The sequence below is a fragment of the Solanum tuberosum genome, unplaced genomic scaffold (assembly GCF_000226075.1).
Source record: "Solanum tuberosum cultivar DM 1-3 516 R44 unplaced genomic scaffold, SolTub_3.0 scf00118, whole genome shotgun sequence".
In the NCBI taxonomy this organism is placed as follows: Eukaryota; Viridiplantae; Streptophyta; class Magnoliopsida; order Solanales; family Solanaceae; genus Solanum; species Solanum tuberosum.
This window is the reverse complement of record NW_006239043.1, coordinates 1,315,369-1,340,213: the sequence shown is the minus strand read 5'-3', so window position 1 is coordinate 1,340,213 and position 24,845 is coordinate 1,315,369. Positions and strand designations below refer to the sequence as shown.

At 30.2% G+C, this 24,845-nt stretch overlaps 2 protein-coding genes across 7 annotated transcripts; one reads left to right on the top strand and one right to left on the bottom strand.

The window, feature by feature from the left end:
• Nucleotides 1-2,018: 2,018 nt before the first annotated feature.
• On the bottom strand, nt 2,019-11,784 carry LOC102593485 (putative late blight resistance protein homolog R1B-23). Of its 3 annotated transcripts, none has more exons than XM_006350178.2 (3): nt 11,649-11,784; nt 2,651-5,279; nt 2,019-2,353 (listed from the first exon to the last, which is right to left on the bottom strand). In XM_006350178.2, exons 2-3 carry the CDS (start codon nt 5,271-5,273, stop codon nt 2,337-2,339), a joined length of 2,640 nt encoding a protein of 879 aa, XP_006350240.1. In that variant the 5' UTR covers nt 5,274-5,279; nt 11,649-11,784; the 3' UTR covers nt 2,019-2,336. The 3 variants fall into 3 exon arrangements, with proteins under 3 accessions (XP_006350240.1, XP_015165433.1, XP_015165434.1); XM_015309947.1 differs by lacking the exon at nt 11,649-11,784 and adding an exon at nt 5,761-5,933; XM_015309948.1 differs by lacking the exon at nt 11,649-11,784 and adding an exon at nt 5,777-5,933.
• Nucleotides 11,785-18,469: 6,685 nt separating this feature from the next.
• On the top strand, nt 18,470-23,889 carry LOC102592918 (putative late blight resistance protein homolog R1A-10). 4 transcript variants are annotated; one of them, XM_015309945.1, is made up of 4 exons: nt 18,470-18,563; nt 18,987-19,472; nt 21,104-23,351; nt 23,806-23,889. In XM_015309945.1, the coding sequence occupies exons 2-3, from the start codon at nt 18,993-18,995 to the stop codon at nt 23,348-23,350; spliced, it is 2,727 nt and encodes a 908-aa protein (XP_015165431.1). In that variant the 5' UTR covers nt 18,470-18,563; nt 18,987-18,992; the 3' UTR covers nt 23,351; nt 23,806-23,889. The 4 variants fall into 4 exon arrangements, with proteins under 4 accessions (XP_015165431.1, XP_015165432.1, XP_006350238.1 ...); XM_015309946.1 differs by lacking the exon at nt 23,806-23,889 and having other exon boundaries at nt 21,104-22,458; nt 22,545-22,656; XM_006350176.2 differs by lacking the exon at nt 23,806-23,889 and adding an exon at nt 23,545-23,786 and having other exon boundaries at nt 18,471-18,563.
• Nucleotides 23,890-24,845: the final 956 nt, after the last annotated feature.

Sequence of the window (24,845 nt, the reverse complement as noted above, 5' to 3'; positions counted from 1 at the left end):
CCCCCCCCCCCGCCACAAATACAAAATACTACGACGTTTTAGGGTACGCCATATTAAATATTTTAGTAGCGGCGGTTTGGAGATAAATTACGACGGTTTGAACCGTCACTAATATTTTTTAAAATTTACCCAACAAAAATATTATTTCCTTTAATTTACTCATCTATTTATGAAAGTAATATAATTTGTCCAACTATATTGTTACTATATTTTCCTTACATTTAAATTTTCTCATCTATTTTAGTATTTAATTATTATTCTCCTTTCCTTAATAATTATAAACTATTAGAATATTAAATATTTATTACTCAAACGGAAAGAAAAATAACTTGCCTAATTTGGGCCTACCAGCCATTTAAGCTCTAATTTTAAAAAAGAACAAAATAACACTCAATCGCTAATTCCCCAAATCGCTGTACTTACAGTTTTATATTTCCTTACTTGAAAGAGGAAAAGAGGCTCTCAATCGCTAATTCCCCAAATCATTCAATCCCCAAAGTGCAATGAAGCTCTCAATCACTCAATGAATCACGGTAAGCTCTCAATCCTCTATCAAGCTGTCAATTCACTTTAAAAAACACTCAATCCACTGTAAACTTTTCAACGTAAGCTCTCAAACCTCAATCAATTGTAAGTTTTTTGGGTGTATCTGAATTTTTTTCTGAATCTATGTATTCTCTATTTGTTCATCCATGTTTGAGTTTGTAGAGATTTGTTTGTGTCATGCATGCTTGAGTTTGTAGAGATTTGTTTGGGTCATGCATGTTTGAGTTTGTAGAGATTTGTTTGGGTTATGCATGTAATTCAGATTGTAGAGTGTTTGTAGAGATTTATTAGGGGTTTTACTTTTGTTATATTTCTGCACAATTCTGTAGTGATTTGTTTGGGGTTTTACTTTTTGTTATATTTCTCTACAATTCTGTAGAGATTTGTTTGGGGTTTTACTTTTTGTTATATTTCTCTACAATTCTGTAGAGATTTGTTAGGGGTTTTACTTTTCGTAGTTTGATTTTGTATGTTATAGTTTAGTTGTAGTCCAAAGAGGAGTCTTACAAAAATATTGAAGTTATGATCTAGGTTTCACTTTCGAGTCTTAGAGTTCACTTTCTTTTCCAGTTTCGAGCCTTATAGTTCACTTTCTTTTTCACTTCATATATTAATTTATTGGTGCTATTAACCTAAATTTCATATTTGTACTTGATAGGTTGTCGAGGAATCAAAAACTGGTGGTCAAGGTTTTGAGATAAACATCAACAGTAATTGTTTGATAGGTATATAACTTTTATTAGTAAATCTATTGATACTTTTTTATTTTTTGATAAGTAAAAATATGAATTTTAGGAGATAAACATCAGCATCCTTTGAATCTGTTGCATATCTACCTAAGTTATATCCTCGACCTGATGTTGTAAGGTATATAGTATCCTCCTGCTTTAACCATGAGTAGTGACATGTTTGTCTATTTTATCACTGCTAAAAAAATGATATCCTTAAATTCTCACTCATGATCTGGTTTTGTCTTAAAGGGTCAATATTTTTATTTTAGTGGAATATTTTTATTTTAGTGGAGCGGGTCATTAAATAGATATATATTTTGTTCTTACAATTTTTGTTAGAAATAAGAATTTCATATCAACAAATTTTAATGAAAAAAAATAATTAAATAGGTTGAGTGATTTTCTATGCAAAGAACTCATAGTTGAGTGACTTTTGAATTGAAAATCAAAATTGAGTGAACTTTCGTGAAAAAGTTGATAGTTGAATAATCATCAAAGATATTAACCATTAAACTAACACCACAATAAGATACAATAGGAATAGGTAACAACCATATCCAAACAACAAGTCGTACAAGTAATTTTTTAAAAAAATATATTATATTTAGACTAACACCACAATAAGATACAATAGGTAACAACCATATCCAAACAACAAGTTGTACAAGTAAAAATTAAAAATAATAATATTATATTTAAACTAACACCACAATACGATACAATAGGTAACAACAAGTTGTATAAGTAAAAATCAAAACAAATATTTTATTTAAACGAACACCACAATACGATACAATAGGTAACAACCATATCCAAACAACAAGTTGTATAAGTAAAAATCAAAAAACAAATATTTTAGTTAAACGAACACCACAATACGATCCAATAGGTAACAACCATATCCAAACAACAAGTTGTATAAGTAAAAATCAAAACAAATATTTTATTTAAGCAAACACCACAATGCGATACAAGGAGGGAAGACAACTCCTTATGTGATTGATCAGCTGCAGCTTGGTACTAGCTGGAAATCCCCTGTTTCTTCTTGAGAAAATTCCGCTATTCCTCCAACGACTCTGTAAAGTGAAATGACGAAACTCAGTAGAGTATATGCAGACCTTCAACTACCTTGTGGAAGTAGAGAGGTTGTTTTTGAACAAACCTCGGTTCATCAAATTTAGCAAATCAAAATAATGAAAAGGAAAAACTGAAAGTGAAGAAAACATGACAACTAAAAGAAAAACAGTATAGATCATTCAGGATATCTAACATCATCAAACTTCAACCAAACTGTAGAATTCAACAAGCATAGTTAGTTTTTTTTTCCTGTTTGCAACACTAACTACTGAATGTTGACAGATAAATATATTTACCTGAATTGAAGGCAGTAACTTTAAGTTTGTTCCTCCCCAAATCCTCGTGTTTTTCCTGGATCTTCTCAGCAAAAGCCACCAAGGAAGGATCACATTTGTGTAACTCAATCAGCTCCAGTTTCTTGCTATCAGCAAATCCTTGAGGAATCTCTTTTAAGAATTTGCAATTTGTGATAATTACGCACTCAAGGCCGGGGAAATGATCATGAGAGCCGGCGGTGGTTCTCCATTTTTCAAGGTTGAGATTAGCAAGGAGCAAGAACCTCAACTTCGGCAACCCAATCTGGTCTGTTGCTTTCCACTCGTCGCCAACTAAGGCATCATACTTCAGTTTGAGTACCTCAAGTTCGGGCAACTTGCTGATAATGGACATGTATTCCCACGGTAGACATGTGCGGCTAAGTTTCAACTTCTTGAGTTTTTGTGGAAAAGAATCTGAACTTGTAAGACTAAAAAACCTGGTACCATTTATTGTACTCCAATATTGTATTTCAATACTTAGTGACTCTAGATCTTGCAAATGTTTAAGATTATCTATCCATTTAAGATCGGTAGGATATTCCCCATTCCATCCGCGAATGGCCAATTTTTTCACTTTCTTAATCCCTTCAAATATTTCCTTTGTACAACAACGAGGACTCAAACCAGAAACACTCTGTAAGTTTCCGAGAACCTTATCTCCAGGAGAAGATAGAGAAATGCCTATTGAATAAAGATGCCTTAACTGTGACATTTGCCAAATCTCTTTTGGAAAAGTTACAATTTTATGAAAAATACGGCTAAGTGATTTCTTATCTAAAATGAGAGTCTGTAGATTCCAAAGATTGGTAATTGCGAGAATCGCAAAAGTGTCATGAGTCATGACAGACAAATACCTTAAACAAACAAGGTCTCCAGTAATATTACCGAGTGTTGAGGCAGTCTCTCCCTCCAAGTCCAATACTCTTAGTAGTTTGAAATGAAAAAGTCCTTCGCTAAAATATTTATAATATCCGTAAAGAGAGCGTATTTTAATAGGAGTATACTGACTGGAGTAATATATTGATGGAACTGACATCCACCTACAACCTTGACGGAAATTTGTGTGAACTTGAGAAATAGTGGTGGAATCTGAACGAACAACATACAGAAGATTCTCGCTTTCAGCTTCCTTCGAGCAAAAATCATGAAAAAGATCATGAATCCTACATGTCTTAATTTGCCCATTCAAACTACTCTTGTCAACAATAACAAGACTTTTCCCAATAAAATCATGTAAAACACGAGCAGCTACTTGTTCGAATTCCTCAACTCCTTTTAGATTTACGAGTCCTTCTGCAATCCATAATCTAATTAACTTCTTCACAGAAATGACATGGGCTTTTGGGAAAACTCCGAAATGCAAAAAGCAAGCTTTCATAAGAGAAGGAAGATGATTGTAGCTCAAAGCAACAACTTTTAAGCATTGTTTGTAATCATCATCATTTACTAATGAGCTTACACTTTGAGCTACTTCCATCCACTCATCCAATTTACTCTTGCTACAGAGTATACCAGCAATTGCAGTAATCATTAGAGGTAATCCTTTGCAATTTGTTATAACTTTTTCTCCAACCTTCTCAAATTCATCAATATCTGACCCTCTAATACTGTAATTTTCCCCAAATGCCTTGTGGTAAAACAGACACCGACTTTCATCTTGCGTCAGAGGACGCATCAGTACCAAACCATCTTTAGGATTAGTAGCAGCATACTCACCAACCTCCCTGTCTCGAGAAGTCAACAAAATTCGACTTTTGTTACCACAATCTGGAAACCAATGTGAAATTCTATCCCAAGCATCTTTACTCCATATGTCATCCACAACAATCAAATACTTTTCTCCCTTCAAACCTTGTTGTACGCGCTCAGCTAGTTTTCCAATATCCATTGTATTATCATTCCCGTCTCCCATTCTAATAACATCACGAAGGAGGACTAGGAGCAACTTTCTTAAATCATAGTTGTTAGACACAGTAATCCAACCACGAATACGAAAGACCCTCTTAATAGAGTTTTCGAATAATATAGTTTTGGCAAAAGTTGTCTTACCTATGCCCGGCATCCCCACAACAGAGACCACTTCCTGTCTATTTGATCCTGAGCCTCTGGTAAGTCTTTGAACCATCCTTTCTCTTTCTTCATTGTACCCTTCCATAACGTTCTCACGGATTGAAGCATCTAATCGTGGAGAAGCGCTACTTCCAGCTTCTGGGCAATTGTTTATCTTCTGCTTGATGATCAGCTCTTCCACAGAATCAGTTACTTGTATAGCCTGTTGAGAGACCTTATCAAGCTTCGTACGACAACATTCAAGGACTTGTTCATCATCATCCAGCTCAATAATAAGTTGTTTCATTAGTGATTCAACTTCATCCTCTGCATCAAGTGCAACATCTTTGATTCTTCTTTGCAAATCCTTGGTAATAATTGGATCTCCGCCATCACATTTGCCAATTAGAGACACTTGCAGAGTGCCAAACATCTTGTCGAGTGATTCCAATTGTTGCTTATGAACCTCTTCTAGGCCTACTAATAAGTTGGACCGTAAAAGCTTGTCTATGGTTCCCAACACAGAAGTTAGTGCAGCGTAAGTAGCGGCCATCTCTACCTATATACAGACAAGTTTCACAAATATTATCAATTGAGATTATATCACATTTCAGAAATATTTGTTAGATTTCACATCAACCTGCAATATGTATTACTGCTGAATGGTGATTTGAATATGGAAATCGTCCTCTTTACTCATTTATGTACAATTCATTACACCCAAGTTTAAGTTTATAATAAGAGTATGACACAATGAATATTAATGAACACATCCAACTGAACAAGTTTCTCAATCACAATAACACATCACTTATCTTAGAATTTCGAGATTCAAACTTGTAAACTTTGATCGTGTATAGAACACATATATGAAAAAGGGGGAAATGGACATTACAAAATTTGATAATTTTTACAACTTGGAGGGTTTTCGTGCTTATAAAAAAAATGTAATCTAAAAAATTCAAATTAAATGTTCAAACAAAACTTCAACTTCAAATCAATCATATATCAAATGAGCCCTTACTAGCTCAAGAACTTACGAGAACGAACTTTCACCTTGTTGGAAAGGATTCGATTCACCTTCCAGATGGTAGATGCTTCTTCTTCTTCTTTCCTTCTGTTGAAAAATTGAAAATGAAGCAATATTTGCAGAAAGTTGACTCTTAAAATGAGAGACAAGTCTATATATCAAATTCACTACATGTTAACAATATTTTAATATTTCATATGCTGAAGTTTCCTAGAACTTATCTAACTTGCCCTTTGTAATTTAAATATAGTAATCTTGTCATATCGTTTGATTTGACACGATTGTTTGTAATAAATTTTAAAGTGATAGAAAATAAATTATAAATCATAAACAAAATATGAAGTATTTTTGTATTTTTTTGAACTAATAATTTTTTTTTAAAAGTTTATAATATCTTAAATTATGTATTTATATAATTTTCCTAATAAATTAGCCACGGAAAATAATCATTAAGCTATAGAGTATCAACAATTAGAAGATATATTTTACTAATCTAATGCCAACTTGTAGCATTAATAAAGCAAGGGTATGTGGACAAGACTTTTAACAACTCATAATTTATCTCTATTTGGTTGTTCACATTCAAAATCACCTAACGTTATAACAAATAAAAAATTGTAATAATTTAAGGAAAAATTGCTCCCCATATGTATTTATGATTATATTATATTTAGTAGTAATAATATAATATGAGTATTCATATTTAATTTACTATGTATAAATGACCGTTAAATGCTTTTGCATTTCTAGATATAGTGAATTTAACTCAATTTGTTCTAAAAAAATTTTGCAGCAATTCGAAAAGAAAATTATTACCACTAAATATGTTTTTTATTATAGCGGCATAGCTTATCTCTGTTGTTTATGCTAAATCAATATATGAATGTATATAATGTATTATTATATACATTCTTACATATTCTTATTTCATTTAATCATTTAATTATTATATATTCTTAGTATTTTGTTTAATCACTTAATTATGATAAATTAATATGATCTAATCTGAATATTGACTGTGTGTATATATTTAAATTTGGTAAGGATCCTCTTAAAAAATTATTAACGTCAATTATATGATTAATTAAACATGGGAGGTTACGTTGGATACCACTCATCATTTTTAATTTCATATAAACTTTGAACCCTAATTTAGCTGATATATTGATTATTAAGGGTTCATTTCATGTAAATATTTATTGAGTTTGGTCCATATAAATTTAGATTAAATTTTAAATTATTTTTATTAGATGACGAATGTTGACTGAAAAAAAAATAGACTAATGTTGACGGTACAAACTAAATCAAATAATTTTAGAGAATTTTTTAATTGCAACACATATTAAGATATTCATTCATTACACCTAATCATGATGTAATTTGGTTAGGTAAGGAACGATGTGATATGGTAACAAATATATTTACAGTCATAAAAGTGACTCACATATAAATCTATCATTACAAAAAGAAATAAACTTTTAAAAATATTATAAATATCGTATCTCCCTTAAAAATGTAAATATGAAATACACAAAGATGATTTATTTTTAAAAAATCACAGATAATTTTAGATAAAATCTTAATTAAATGATTAACTATATACAAATACATCTATATAATTTATGGAGAAATACGATTTATTATATAATTTATTTGACATTAAAAAACCAAATTAGTTTAACCAACCCCACTTAAAATTTGTAATGTTAATAATATTTGCAGAAAGTTGACTCTTAAAATGAGAAACAAGTCTATATATCAAATTCACAATATTTTAATATTTCATGTGCTGAAGTTTCCCAGAACTTATCTGACTTTGCCCTTTGTAATTACTAATTACTAATATTATTATTACTTATAATTACTACATAGTAGAAGAGTCTATAAGCACGCATGTCTTCGTCAATATGTCTGCTCGTATGATTCATAAGGTGTAAGTTCTAAAATTTGAGGCGTAAGCCTCGAGCATAAAAACGTAAATTCTGGGCATAAAATATGTAGGTTGGACGTTTTTAATTGAATTTTTTAACCTTTTTTTGTGTTAAATCGTATTTTTTATTATTGGTGTAATGATATTTCTCAAATAGTAATTATAATACTTTTTTTCTTCATTATTGATTGTTGATACTTGTCTCAAATAAAAATCATAATATAATTTCTATATATTATAGGTTATTTATAAAAAAATATTTGTAAAATCATTACAAGGTTTACTTTTACTTATTTTATTAGTAATAAAACTATAAATTGAATATAAACAAGACTACGCCCCGTAGATCCATAAGACTTACTCCCCGTGTCTCGGGGCTTATGCCTTGCCCCGTACTATATAAAATGCCCCGCCTCACGCCCCCGCCTTTTAAAACACTGGATGTGCCTTTTCTTTATTAGACCAAAAAAACAATTAACATTTACATAATGACTCATATGTCCTATAAAAAATGGAAAAATTAGTAAAGTAGTCAACATTCCTAACATAATTAGCTAAAACATTTACATTATAAAATAATTATTAAAAATGTCATTATGTCATTATTTTAGCAAATATAATGTATCCTAATATAATTAATTTACTATCCATTTATTTCTCAAATCAGTTACCTAGTTTGACTCTACTACCAATTAAAAGTAAAAAAAAAAAAAGACCCAACATTTTAATATTCTCTCTCTAGGTTTTTACCCAAATCTCTCCACTCTCTCTATTGTTTCCACCATTGTTATCTCCAATACTTGTTTAAGAAATTTCTCCGACTTATACGATTTCAATATCTAGAAATTCTTCGTGAAAATTGGGGTATAATATCTGATTGCTCTCTCCTACGTCTAATCAAGAGTTAGACCTGCTCCACAACTTCTCTGCTTATTGGGCTCGGGTGGTTTTCCTATCGGGTTCTAGGTCTCCGCCGCCGCTCTATGGATGGCTCCAAAAATACTCTTCTTGAATCCATGGAACTTGATGAATCAATTGTCGGATCGAAGTTCTTAATTGTCCATCATTCTCAATTCTAAATAACCACAATGCAATTTATTTACGAATTCATTATTTAGGTATTCATCCTAATTGCATATGTAAAACAAATCTTTTATTTTATTTTACTTATTTTGTATTTACAATATCACTTTGTATACCAAATAGTTTGTATTTAGATTTGATATCGTATTGGTCCTAATGGTATTGCCATCAAGTTTTGTATTTATACTTGATTTTGTATTCATTCTCAATTCTAAATAACCAAAATATAGTTTATTTATGTTATATATGAATTCATCCTACTTGCATCAGTAAAACAAATTTTGTATTTTCAATATCACTTTGTATACCAGATAGTTTGTATATAGATTTAATTTTGTATTCATTATCAATTCCGAATAATCAAAATACAGTTTATTTATGTATTCATTAGATAAGTATTCATACTAATTGCATTAGTAAAATAGATTTTGTATTGTATTTGGCTCATATTGTATTTTGAATATCACTTTGTATACCAACTAGTTTGTATTTAGATTTGAATTCGTATACATCCTAATGATATACAATCAGACTTTGAATTGTATGGTCTAACATTTCAATTGAAATGAGTATTTATTGTGCTCAGTTTGTAAGAAGAAGTTCATCCGAAATTCCGAATACACAAAATCATACTTAAAGAAGTTCATCCGAATACACAAAATCATATCTAAAGAAGTTCATCCGAATACACAAAATCATATCTAAAGAAGTTCATCCGAATACACAAAATCATATCTAAAGAAGTTCATCCGAATACACAAAATCATATTTAAAGAAGTTCATCCAAATACATTTCAGATAAAATTATATTTAAAAAAGTTCAAACAAGTAAGGATCAAAAACTAAGGAAAATATTTTTACCTTTTTTGAAATTTTCTCCCATGATTCTCTCCATTCTGTTATTAAAAGTTTGTATTCTTTCAAATTAAATAAATACAATCAGCATTATAACAAATCAAAATATTTACATTTTAAATAAATATTGAAAGTGTTGACAAGAGACCTTATTGGATGCTAAAATATTGTTGTTTTGAAAATTTTCCCAAAAAAAATTACTACTGTTTTGTTGAACTATGTGGGCCCAACACATGGGCTCACTTTTCTATGTCGGCTGCCTCATTCCTTTTTTTTTAAAATTTAAACATTTGTATATGGGTTAGATGATAAACATATATTATTTGAAATTGATTTGAGTATTTAAAAGTTATATAAAAAAAATTCGATTAACTCTTGACATTCTATTGGCACCACATAAAATGGGTTAGATGATAAACATATATTATTTTAAATTGATATAAAAAGTACTACAAATCATAATAATTAACAATTTAAAAAAAAAAAATACATATAAAAAAAATCTCTTGACTCCAAAAAATTTATCAATGCCACATAATTTTGGGACGTGGAAAATGACATGTATTATTTAAAAATTACGTTAAAAGGGTAATATAAATTACAATAATTAACAATTTAATACATTTAAAAGACATAAAAAATGGCCAATTTTTTAAGTCCTATATATGCCACCTAAATTGAAACAAAGAGAGTAATATATTTTATTTTTAAAATTAAGTAAAAAGTATAAATTATCATAATTAACAACTTAAAATATTTTTAAAATCATACAAAAATTTTGATAACTTCTCAAGTTTCATGATATCACATAAATTGAGACAAAAAATTAACATATATTGGGCCTCGTGCTGGCACGGATCCCGTATCTAGTAATTTCATTTCTTCTATATCTATCTATATTATAGAAGAGCCAATTTCAACATGGCTGTTATTTGTCTTTAAATTGAAAGGTAAGGGTGTTTTGGTCATTTTTCTCTGGTAAGCTGAGCTAGAATATACGTGTCACATGTAGCTGAAGAATAAACACGTGGCTCAAGAATAAGGGCCAAAGTTATTTTCTTCATTTTCCCCCTTAATCAAAAGCACAATAAAATAGGTATTTCAATTTTGTGTATCACACTGAGCATCATGTCGTTCACCTTCACTTTTTGATTAAGATATTGTTTTCAAAGAGGATTGCGAACAATTATGGAATAAGTGAATAATTTTTTGATTTGGTGAATATAAGATATAAGATGATGTTAATAATTTTTTTATTTTTTTATGTCTTTTCTTCTGATGGGTTAAATGTGTATGATCAGTACTTGAATTATTTGTTCTTTGCAATTATTTAGAGAGTGCCACGTAGGCTAAAAAGGGTAGAAGATTATATATAAAATAAGTTCGAGGGGGTAATAGGACCTTAATAAATGTTAGGTGCGTCTCTGGGATTTTGGACATAGGCTGAGGATACTTATGCATTTTTCCTAAACAATTTATATCAGCAAATTTTAATTAAAATAACAATTAAATAGATGAGTGACTTTATGAGAGAAGAGTGGACAGTTGAGTATTTTTGAGATAAAATTCAAAGTTGAGTGACTTTTTGAGAGAAAAGTGCATAGTTGAGTGACTTTTGAGTTAAAATTGAAAGTTGAGTGACTTTCTGAGAGAAGACTGCATAATTGAGTAGCCATCTAAGATATTAACTCAAAAATCGTCCTCTTTACTCATTTATGTACAATTCATTACACCCAAGTTTAAGTTTATAATAAGTATGACACAATGACTGAACAAGTTTCTCAATCATAATAACACATCACTTGTCTTAGAATTTCGAGATTCAAACTTGTAAACTTTGATTGGATATAGAACACATATATGAAAAGGGGAAAATGGACATTACAAAATTTGATAATTTTTACAACTTAGGAGGGTTTTTGTGCTTAGAAAAAAATGTAATTTAAAAAATTTAAATTAAATGTTCAAATAAAACTTCAACTTCAAATCAATCTGATATCAAACGAGCCCTTAATAGCTCAAGAACTTACGAGATTGTTGGGAAGGATTCGATTCACCTTCCAGATGGTAGATGCTTCTTCTTCTTTCCTTCTGTTGAAAAATTGAAAATGTAGCAATATTTGCAGAAAGTTGACTCTTAAAATGAGAGACAAGTCTATATATCAAATTCACTACATGTTAACAATATTTTAATATTTCATATGCTGAAGTTTCCTAAAACTTATCTGACTTAGCCCTTTGTAATTTAAATAGATAGTAATCTCTATATCCTATTGCATGTCATATCGTTTGATTTGGCACGGCTGTTTGTAATAAATTTTAGAGTGATAGAAAATTAATTACAATCATAAATAAAATATGAAAAAAATATGATTTTATTGATAAATAGTGCGGGTAAAATTCTGCTTTCTTTTGAAACTTTTCTCATGATAAGATCTCTCCATGATTCGAGGGTCGGTCGTTAGTGATGTATTTCTTGTACTAGGACGATTTGGATTTATGATTATTTCATGAATTTGCGGAATATTCGAAATGTCTCTTAAAAAATATAGTAGCCTCCAAGAATCCTAATTGAAATTGAACACACCTCGCAGAGTCCCAACTCGAATTGAACACATCTTGTAGAGTCCCATAAAATTTCAATGTCTACAACGGTATCTAAAAAAAAAGACTTTTGAAACTTGTGATTTAAAAGAATCTTTAGATATTTGTGTGATTGTAAATCATTTTATTAACGGTAAAATAAGAATTTTAAATTTAAATTGTTTCTAATTATAATAAGGTGACATTCTTTTTTGAATAGACTAAAAAGAAAATAGTGTCACATAAAATAGGACGAATGGAGTATTTTTTTGAAAATTTCTTATTTGTGGTTCATACATGTATTAGAAACTGGTTGATTTGATTTTGTATGTTGCACAACCCATTTTCGAGGACAACGCTATCAATCAGATTTTTTTTTCATATTTAGAGCTCAAACTGAAGTCTTTTTTTAAGGATGAAGAAATTTCATTCATTCTACCATAACTTATGATAAATATAGTATTCCTCTATTTTGTTTATATTACTCCCCTCTTTAATCATATTAAAGAAAAATTGTTCTTTCTTTTTATAGCTTTTTAATTCTAATTTTTCATGCAACAAATTTTAAAGATCACAAGATTTATTTATTTTTAAATATTCTATGTATTTTTAATTTAATATCACAAAAAAATTAAGAAAACATTCTTAAATTTTATGCTAAATTAGCACTACACAAATAAATTAGGAAACTTACAAAAATCTCATACATTTGAGGGCTAATTACACCCTATTCATGTTCTCTCAGTTAAGAATCTCAATTTTTTCATCACTTTCGGATACATTTCTTAATTGCCCGATTCATTACTAATGATACACTATTTAATGGGAGGGATGTATTCGAGAGGGGATAAGGATGCATCCGAGAGGGGATAGATGTATCCAAGAGGAGATGAATGTATCCAAGAGAAGTTAAGGATACATCCATAAAGGGATAGGGACAAATTTGAGAGAGAAATTTTGCAATATTTTTAACTAATAAATTTTTAAAAAAAAATTATAATACCTTATGTATTTATATAATTTTCCTAATAAATTAGCCACGGAGAATAATCATTAAGCTATAAAGTATCAACAATTAGAATATATATTTTACTAATCCAATGCCAACTTGTGTAGCATTAATAAATCAAGGGCATGTGGACAAGACTTTTAACAACTCATAATTTATCTTTTTTGGTCGTTCACATTCAAAATCACCTAACGTTATAACAAATAAAAAATTATAATAATATAAGGAAAAATTACTCCCCATATGTATTTATCATTATATTATATGTAATAGTAATAATATAATACGAGTATTTATATTTAATATACTTTGCATAAATGACCATTAAATGCTTTAGCAATCCTAGATATAGTGACTTTAACTCAATTGATGCTAAATTGTTTGCGGCAATTCGATAAGAAAATATATTACCATTAAATATCTTTTTTGGTGTAGCGGCACAACTTATCTATGTCTTGTTGTTTACACTAAATCAATATATGAATGTATATAATATATTATTATATACATTATTCTTATTTCATTTAATCACTTAATTATTATATATTTTTTGTATTTTATTTAATCACCTAATTATAATAAATTAATATGATATAGTGTGAATATTGAGTGTGAATATTGAGTGCGAATATATATTTAAATTTAGTAAGGGTCCTCTTAAAAAATTATTAACGTCAATTATATGAGTAAAAATTAAATGGGAGGCTACATTACGTTGGATATCACTTTCATAACCACTCATCATTTTTAATTTCATATATTTGAACCCTATTTTAGCTGATATATTGATTATTTAAGGGTTCATTTCATGTAAATATTTATTGGGTTTGGTCCATATAAATTTTGATTAAATTTTAATTTTTTTTTATTAGATGACTAATGTTGACGGTACAAATTAAATTAAAGACTAGATCAAATAATTGTAGAGCATTTTTTATTGCAACACATATTAAGATATTCATTACACCTAATCATGATGTAATTTGGTTAGGTAAGGACTGATGTGATTGATAAAAAAAAATTGGAATTGGAAATAATGAAAGAAGGAAAAAAACATAATATATATTGAGGGAAAGGGACTTGAAATGCTTCTGTATTTCTAGTGCCATAATATTTCGTATACATATTTTCATTGATATATACGAAGGGAAATAGTTTAATATATCTTTTAATTTTGCTATTTGGAATTTTCTTGTTATAAAAATGGCTAACAAATATCCCTACCGTTATAAAGTGACACACATATAAATCTATCGTTACAAAAAAAACTTATTGAGTCTGCTATTAACAGACTTCTAAAAATATTATAAATATCGTATCCCCCTCCTACAAAATATACAAAGATTAATTTCTTCTCTAAATTACCCATTACAAAATATAACTTTATTCTTGTGAGAAAAGTTAATTACTGAAACTTCAATTTGACAGACTTTGTAAAATCTTACTATATTCACTTGGTAATTACGATATAACTTAAAACTTAAATTTATTATAACAAATATAAATAACCTAATAATATAAAATTTACACGATATAACTTCGATTCAAGTTATAAGTTTTTCTCAACAATACAAAATGACTTGATTAAAATAATAGGAGTCAACTTAAGAAAATGTAACCATTCCTTGTATAAACATGTAAAATCAAATTCATATAATCATATCTATATATACATACAACTATGATGAAGCGAAAAAAAAGAGCATATCTCAGGACAAATTACTAGCTAAAGTAAGCATCAATATATATTCTTGTTTGTTATTATTTGATTTTTTTTCATCTCTTCTTAAATTGAAGAAAATTTATCGAAAACAACCTTCTTAGCTATTATTACAAATTAGAGGTAAAGTTTGCCTATAGACTATCTTCTCCAGATTTTTATTTGTGGATTATATAGAAAATTGTCGTTATTGCTTTATGGGAAAAAATTCAATAATGTCATCAAACTTTGAGAAAAGGTTCATTTATGTCATTGATTAAAAGTTTGGCTCATTTGTGTCATTGTCATGTGAGAAAAGGCTCATCCATGCCATTTTTTTAACTCAAGTTTTCTAAAACTATTTTTCACCTCAACAATATCCAAACAACTTTTAACACTTTTCAATTGAAATTTTGGATCAAATGTATTCGGTTTGTTTCTTTTTCCTCAACAACACCAAGAACTCCCAAGTTTTCTACTTCTTCAATTCTTCAAGAAAGCACCTCAAATTTCAAGAGTAGTTTCCCCCGAGCTAGATATCAAAATTCAATATCTTTTGAGTTCGAATTCAACCAAACTCAATAAGACCCACTTGAAATCTCTTCAAAGTTTTAAAACTTCAACATCCTTTAATTGTAGAATTTTCTCCACTACTCCAAATCACCTGAAATTTTGAATGTAGACTGATAACATACTAGGGAATAAAGATATAGTGTCAAAAACAACAACAAAAACACGAATCAAAGGAGATTTTTGAAATTTTGATACTAATTTTCGTTGTTTTGGAATTTTTTTTTTATGTGGGTGGATATTCTTCACTCCACAAATGATTTTAAAATTTTGATTGTTTTAAGAAAGTATTAATGAGGTGGTCGAATTATAATTAGGCACGTGTAAAAAATGGTTTTGTAAAATTGGAGTTAAAAATAATGACGTGGATGATCATTTTCTCAAACATCAACCAAACTTTTAACTGATGATATAAATGAGCCTTTTTTCCAAGTTCGATGGCATATTTGAGCCTTTTTCCTTATTTTATTAGTATCTGCTATTTTAAAAAAAATAAAAAAATTTACTCTCTTGGTGACTCAAACTCATAATCTTTAATGAGCGTTGATTATACTTTACTATGAAATTTTAAAAAGTATTTTTTTGTTCTCAAAATTAAAAAAAATGAAATTTGAAAATAAGGTTTGGCAATGAATGCAAATACAAGTTATTTTTGACTTTTCTGAGTAATTGATGTGAAAAAAGTAAAGACACATTTTGATGTTTTTCAAATTCTTGACAATTTTGAAATTCAAGCGACTTTTATAATCAGACGTGTTTTCTAGAGTTCAACTCCAGAAAAAAGTAAATATATCATGACCAAACATGCTCTCGAAGTTCAACTGCGAAAAAAGTGAAAATATTTCATGTATTTAATGCTTCCTTAGTGTTGGAGTAGATGATGTTCATCATCCGAGCAAGTCGATCTTACTCTATCATCTATAGTTTTATATACTTGTCTTTTTAAAACTATTTTACGTACATTCTACTTTCACCAGATCTCACGAATTGTTAAATCTATTAACATTAAAAAAAATGTTCTTTTTTATAGCTTTTTAATTCTCTTTTTTGGCGCAACAGATTTGAAAGATCACAAAATTTAAAAATATTTTGAAACATTTTACACATTTTAAATTTAATATCATAAAATTAAAATTTAACGTCAAGTTTACACAACACAAATACATTAACCCTCGAAGAACAATCATTAAGCTATAAAGTATCATCAATTAGAATATATATTTTACTAATCTAATGCCAACTTGTAGCATTAATAAATTAAGGGCATATGGACAGACTTTTAACAAATCATATATAATTTATCTCTTTTGGTTGTTCACATTCAAAATCACATAACGTTATAACTAACAAATAAAGAATTAGGATAACATAATTATTGTTATATTATATCTAGCGGTAATAATATAATATAAATATTTATAATTAATATACTTTGCATAGCTGACAGCTAAATATTTAGTAATTTTAGATACAATGACTTTAACTTAATTGATGCTAAATGTTCTTGCAGTAAATAAAAAAGAAAATCTACTGTCATTAAATATCTTTTTTATTGTAATGCCACGATTTATCTATGTCATGTTATTTACAAAAAAGACACCTATTGAGTCTTGCTATTAACATACTTCTAAAAATAGTATAAGTACCGCATCCCCCCTAAAATGTGAATACAAATATACAAAAAAAAAACGATCTCCTCCCTAAATTACTCATAACAAAATACAATTTTATTCTTGTTAACAAATTCAAGTTACTTACTAAAACTTAAATTTCACAGACTTTGCAAAATTTTATCATATTATCTTGATTACGATATAACTTAAAATTCAAATATACCATGATAAATATAAATAATTTGATAATATAAAATTTACTCGATATAACTTGAATTCAAGTTGTTAGTTTTTCTACTAAAGAAATCTAATCAAAAAAATTCATGGCCAACACTAATTTATGCCATCACTTGTCTTCAATCTTTTGGCAATAGGTAACCAATTATCATAATGCAAATGAAAAGACCAGATAAAGTTAGTAATCAATTAACTCAAAAAATTTCATAAACGAATATTTGCTGAAATGAAAATTCACCTCCGCTTGCAATCGGTCGCAATCGTTACGAAACTCAATAAGAAGTTACTTTTGTTCTTCTTCAGCACTGGCAGGGCAGGTTTTGTTTCTCTCTATTAGTGTACTTTGGAATTCATAATTGAAGACAAGTATTTTTCTTTTGTGTTCAAGATTTTTGAATCCTTTCTTTATTTTCTCACTAAAAATTAAAAGCACCATGAATATATCGTGAAGCCTATAAAAAACAAACAAAACATAAAAAGAATATAAAGAACATCAAATAAAAACTCACTTGATCATCTCCTGTTCTGAAGAATAATTTCGACTAGTGTAAGAATAAAGAAGATTGATTTATTTAGTGTGGTATATAATTTTCTTCTAACAAGAGGAAACCCCCTCTTTAAACAGATGTCTTACCAAATATAATATTTGAGGTTCAAATTGTAGTGGAAATTTAATAATTTTTGTTAGATTTGTGTAGGTTAAAATGGGGGATAAGGGTCTGAAAAATACCCCAACTTTGGTCGGATTTGCTGTTGCGATACTAAACTTTCATGAGGACCTATTACCTCCCTAGACTATTTAATACTGTATTTTAAACATATATATTTGCCCACGTGGACATAAAAAATAATGCAAAATTATAAATAGTAATGTGTCCACGTGGGCACATATATACCTTTAAAATACACTATTAAATAGTTCAGGGGGTAAAAAATACGTTATTAAATAGTCTAGGGAGGTAATAGGTCCTCATGAAAGTTTAGTATCGCAACAGCAAATTCGACCAAAGTTGAGGTATTTTTTAGATCCTTATCCCTTTTTCTTAATAAAGAATAAAAAATGACTTGATTAAAATAATAGGAGTCAAACTTAAAAAAATGTAACCAGTATTCCTAATCTAAACATGTAAAATCAAATTCATATCCATATATGCATACATACATTATACAACTATGATGAAGCTCTTTGGCGAAGAAGATTTATGGAGAACAATTTCTTAGTTATTATTACAAGGTAAAGGTAAATTTTTTATATATATATATAATCTTCTTCAGAATTTTATTTTGAGATTATACAAAAAATAATTATAATTATTTTATTACTATATGTAACGAGTTTTTGACCATATTTTATTGTGATTTTTTGTGAATGCAAATTCATCAAGTTATTTTTAGCTTTTCTGAGTAATTTGATGTAAAAAAAGTGAAAATTCATTTTTGTTATTTTTCAAAATTTTAAAACTTTTGAAATTTAACTCAGTTTTATAGGGAGATGTTGATTTTTCAGATTTCAAACTTAGAGAAAAAGGTAAATAATCAAACATGTTTCGGAAGTTTCATGTGTTTTATGCTTGGTTAAGTGTTGAAGTAGATGAAGTTCACCATTCGAGCAACTCGATCTCACGAATCGTTAGATCTGTAACATCTTTGTTGACAGATTGCAATGGAATCTATAACGGTTGCAGCGGTGAGTCCGGCGGCGACAAAAGCGGTAAGCTTTCTGGTGGATAGTCTATCGCAGCTACTATCGGAAAATGTCGAACTGATAAGAGGTGCGAAGGGAGATTTCCAGCGATTATTGGATGAAATTGAACCCTTAAATGAGTTACTAGCTGGAGATTCTGCACAATTGAAAACCAAAAACAACATCGATTTGGATAAATTGTTCCTGAAAATTCAACGAATAGTATATAAAGCTGAAGATGCGATCGATAAATTCCTAATTCAGGCGAAGATTGACCAAGATAACGTGTTCAGTAAAATCCTTCCAATTCACAAATGGATCCACAATTGGAAAATCGCACCGGAATTCAAGGATATTCTCGAACAAGTGACCGGAATTCGCGAAGAGAGTCAACAGGTTTTCCAGAAAAGCCATATACAGAGTACTGCTTTACAGCCTGGAAAAGGTACGGGGACACAGGTATCTTCTTCCTCGTCTCAATTTATGTGATGCAATTAAAAAAAAAAATTGTGATTTTTTTAACTACATAAATATATTGTTGACATAGAAATTTAAGAAAAAAAGTTTTAAACTTAGATTTTTCCATTACTAAATATAAAAATGTACTCCCTTTGTTCATGTTTATATGTCGTCCTTATTTTAAATAGATTCTCCTTAATACTTATCATCTTACAAAATCAATGCATAAATAATATTATTTTTCCTATTTTACTCTTATAAGAGTTATTATCTTTGAAAATATGAATTTGACCAATGTAGGAAAACTAAATAATTTATTTATCTTCATTGGTCAAATTAATTAATCAAAATAAATTAATTAAAGTTCATTTATTGAAACTTGACTTCAAAAGAACACTAAATGACAGTTTTATCTAATTTTTTAAGAAACGTGAAATCTAAAATGGTAACATATAAATAGGAACATAAGTAGTGACATTCTTTTTGGAATGGACTAGTGGTGGCAAATGGATAGGTTGGGTCAAATTTGGGCGAATTGAAAATGGTTCAACATAAAATGGGTAATAATTCAACTCGCCCATATTTGATATGAGTAAAAATGGATTGGGTAACAAATGGGTTGGGTAAAATACTAGTTTACCCATATTTACCCAGATTCACATGAGTAAGGGCCTGTTTGGATTAACTTTTGGCTTATGACTTATAAGCCAAAAGCCATAGTTATGATTTCTAACTTATGACTTTTGGCTATTTTGTATTTTGGCTTTAAAATAAGTGTTTATAAGCACTTTTTAACTTTACTCAAACACTTCAAAACTGCTTAAAAGCTATTTTTGCTTAAAAGCATCTAAAATAAGTCAATCTAAACAGGCACTAAATAGTACTCTACTTAAAAATTCAACATGGAGAAAATATTTTAGTCTTTTTTTAGATGAAAAATTCAACATGGGAGCATTTAGAAGGGCAGTCCGATGCACTAAATTCTCGTTATGAGTAGGATTTGTGGAAGGGTTGGACCACAAGTTGTGGAAATAGCCTCTCACAAAGGTCTTGTACAAATAACTAATACATGTATAAATTATGAGAGAATCTATATATTAATTTATGAATGACATAAGAGAATAACTAATATATGAATAAATATACCCTTTATAACTAATACCATAAAATAGTAAGTAGATTCCCTCATAAGCAATAAATTCGTACATTGCTAATACTTGAATAAATTTAACTAGCTGCCAAACGACCCCCAAATGTATCAACACAAAAAAAAGGGGATAGTTTTAGGAACCTCCCTCTAAGTTTTAAGTTTTTGCATGGATTGCCCCCATCTTTGGATGGTCTTCAATTTTGCGGGCCAAAGTACCCTTAATTATCACCTAATTTCATAAGATATAAGTTTAGATAACGCAAAGCATAAGTTTGAAGAATTTTTACCTTGTCCGATAAAAGTTATGTAGGAATAAGTTATGCCTTTTAAGGCATAAGTTTTATAGGAACTACATTATGCCTTATTATGGTACGAAAGTATAAAATTTCGCATTGCGATTTTATTTTTATTTCAGCTGGTTTTTTTGTTACTTGAACTAGTTTGATCCCCCAAATTTGTAACAATTTGATGATTTCAAAAGGGTCCTGCTGAGGAGGATATCGAAGTGGTTGGTTTTGATAAGCCTGCAGAAGATGTTATAAAGCGACTCGGTGAAGGATCCAAGGATCTTGATGTTATACCTATTGTGGGAATGCCAGGCCTTGGAAAGACCACACTGTCAAGAAAAGTTTACAATGATTCTTCCCTTGATTTTCATTTTTACAAGAGAATGTGGATTTATGTTGGGACATCAAAGAAACCAAAGGATATTCTTGTTGAGATTGTGAATGAAGTCGCGCCAAGCAATAGTAAAGAACTAATTAAAGACAAGGATGAGGACCAATTAGCTCATATCATACGTGATTTTCTTGTTGAAAGAGGTAAATATCTCATTGTCTTGGATGATGTGTGGGACACACAAGTTGTAGATTTTGTCAAGAAAGCTTTCCCAAACAACAAATCCCAGCCCCGAGGGGACAGAATCATGTTGACAACTCGCCAACAACGTGTGGCTGAAGCTGTCAGCGCTCGTCCTCACAATCTGGAAAAATTGTCAAAAGGGGATAGTTTCAAGTTGTTGGAACAGAGAGTTTTTGGCAAAACAAGGGAGTGTCCTATTAATTTAAGAGGATATGGAGAAGAGATTGTAGATAAGTGTTGTGGCGTACCACTAGCCATAGTGGTGATTTCAGGAGCTTTGAAAGGTTGTATGGATGAAAGTGAATGGATAGTAGTCAAGGAAAATGTGGGGAAGATCTTTATAAACAAGGACGACGATAAAAGCTGCTTGAAATATGTTGAAACGAGTTACAATCATTTGCCACAACAGAAAAAGGCAGCCTTCTTGTATTTTGGAGTATTTCCTCAAGGCTTTGATATTCCTGCTTGGAAACTTATTCGCTTATGGGTTGCTGAGGGGCTAATAAAGTCCGATCTTCAAGGCAGTGAAATCGAGAAGGTTGCAGAGACTTACTTGAGCGACTTTGCCGGTAGGAATTTAGTGATGGTGATGCAAAAGAGATCTAACGGTCAAATCAAAACATGTCGTCTCCATGACATGTTGCATGAGTTCTGCATTATTGAGGCTAAAAGGATAAGTCTCTTTCAACAAGTATATCTCCAACCTGGTGTTCAAGTTTTTCCTTCTATAGAAGATCCAAATACTTCTCGTCGACTATGTATTCAATCCTCTATTCCGTATAATTTTATCCCTAAAGATAGAATTGTACAGCATGTTAGGTCTCTCTTATGTTTTTCCTCAAACCAAAAGCAAATTGACTTGTCTAATCTAGATATCCAACTCATCCCCTACGCCTTTCCACTCATCAGGGTGTTGGACATTCAATCCCTCATATTTGAATTCTCTGAGATGTTTTATCGGCTATTTCACTTGAGGTATATTGCCATCAAAGGCAACTTCACGGTCCTTCCTTCACTCTTTGGTAATTTTTGGTATTTACAAACCCTTATACTTCATACAGATACTTCAAGCTCCACCCTTGAGATAAAAGAGGACATATGGAAATTGTTACAATTGAGACATCTGCACTCCAACCTTCCTGTGAAATTGCCTCCCCCTCCTACTCCAACAAGCAAGATTCGTACTTCTTGTCTACAAACTCTTTCTAAGGTTACACCAGATAGTTGCAAAAAAACTGTGCTTGCAAAGGTTATTCATCTCAGAAAATTGGGTATTGAAGGGCAATTGGCAGTTCTTCTTGGAAAGTCTACCAAGGAACGTGGATTCGACAGCTTCCAAGAGCTAACACGCATCGAAAATTTGAAATTGTTGAACAATGGTTGGAGTGAAGAGCTTCACCTTCCTCCACACTTTTTCAGCATACTAGAAACACTGAACAAGTTAACTTTGTCAAATACAGGTTTTGAGTGGAGTGAGGCAGATATATTGGGGCAGTTGAAATGCCTTAAGGTACTAAAATTGAAAGAGAATGCATTCATAGGGAATAAATGGGAACCCAAGGAAGGAAGTTTTAGCAAGCTCCAAGTCCTGTGGATTGACTGGGCAGAAAACTGGGAAACTTGGGATGCATCAAATTGTCGGTTCCAAAGTCTTACACACCTTGTTCTTATTTCCTGTTATGATCTCAAGGCTGTGCCACACGAGCTGGCTGATTTACCTTATCTTCAAGAGATGAAACTGATGCGCACATTCAAGGCAGTCAGTTCTGCCATAGAAATCAAAAGCAAGAAACTAGGGAAGCAAAATCCGGAAAGCAGCATCAAATTCAATCTCATTATATTGCCCCCTGCCTCGTCCACAAATTAAGGTCGGTCGAATTCGTTCATTTTGTGTAAAAAAATGATTCTATATCTTCATCATAAATTTGTGTTTTTGTTCTAAGTTACTTTCTAGTCGTTGTACAATTTCTGCAATCCATGAATCCCTTAACAATCACGATTGCACATTGCTTAGCATAGAAAGCTCTCTCCAACACTTCATCTATCATATTTTCCTTGTAGGATCGAATTAAGGCATGACGTTCACTGGGAATTAACCTGGGATCAATGATGGCTAATAGAATACTCGTGGATCACTCAGTGTTTCATCTTTCTGCAGTCCATTCCTCTGATAAACTTGTTCCAATAAAACAAACCTGTTGTCTTTTTATCTATTCAAGCATTGTGATTCTTGAAAATAAGTTTCTGTGTGGTTTAATTAAGAGATGTCGAATAAATACTTTTCCTGGGGAGCGTTTCTAATTTCTTGTAAAACTTTTCCAGCTTTCAGGTTTTGTTGCTAATAGATTATTTGTGCCATCGAAAGCATTTCTTGTAAAACTTTTCCAGCTTTCAAGTTTTGTTGCTTTTGCGCCACCGAAACTCAAGATGCTATTTTAATCTAAGTTCACTCGGACTCTTCACTTTCAGTCAGTGCTGCAGTAGCCCTGTCAACACGACCTGGGTGACAGATACAATAATTTCTGTAATCAAAACAAAAGCTTCGGTGAAGTTGAAGAAAATGGATTAACTTGGTATATAGAAATTTCTATACCAATCATATTCTCCCCCTGATCATAATTTTCTTTGGGGAATACTTTTACACAAAATGTCTCATAATCTAGACATATTTGAATTATTTTAAGCGGAATTCCTGTACCTGAATTCACTCCTATCTCTCATTCAATAAAATGGAAGGTTCACTCTTGTAATATTTTCTTATTAAAATATAAAATCTGTAAGGAGCTAAACATCAAGAATCAGGCTAGTAAAATATGATGAAGTAATATACTTACCAAAAATATAGACAAAATTCGACTAATTAGAGAACACTGATCAACTATAAGGAAAATTAATCTGAGGACTAGTTATAGTATTAGGGCCAACAGAAGAGAAATCTGCCATAAATGGAGCCGGCATTCTTCGGAACTTTGTCTCTGGGCCCGTGATATATGGAAGTTTTGACCAAAATAAGCTATTTTAAAAATCAATTCACCAAATTAATATTCTTTTTAAATTTTTTACAAAAGTAGTATAAACGTACTTCATGGTAACGTTTTAGGTTATTTTTATTTTAAAAATTCAACGGACAAAAATTGACGGAGCTGACGACGTTAAATGAATAAACGTTACTGTGAGTAACGTTTTAGGTGTAAAACGTTACTAGGAGTAACGTTTTAAATTTGAAGGATTTGATTCTGCATTTGCAGGGTTGACGTGATTGGATTCTCAATAAACGTTATTGTGAGTAACGTTTTACACCTAAAACGTTACTCACAGTAACGTTTTAGGAGTAAAATGTTACTATTTTACTAAGAATCCAA

Coding starts and splice junctions, on each gene's coding strand:
- LOC102593485 (XM_006350178.2), bottom strand. CDS start 5,273: ATGGCCGCTACTTACGCTGCACTAACTTCTGTGTTGGGAACCATAGAC.
- LOC102592918 (XM_015309945.1), top strand. CDS start 18,993: ATGGAATCTATAACGGTTGCAGCGGTGAGTCCGGCGGCGACAAAAGCG. Junction 19,473..21,103: donor GAAAAGGTACGGGGACACAG/GTATCTTCTTCC, acceptor TGATTTCAAAAG/GGTCCTGCTGAGGAGGATAT.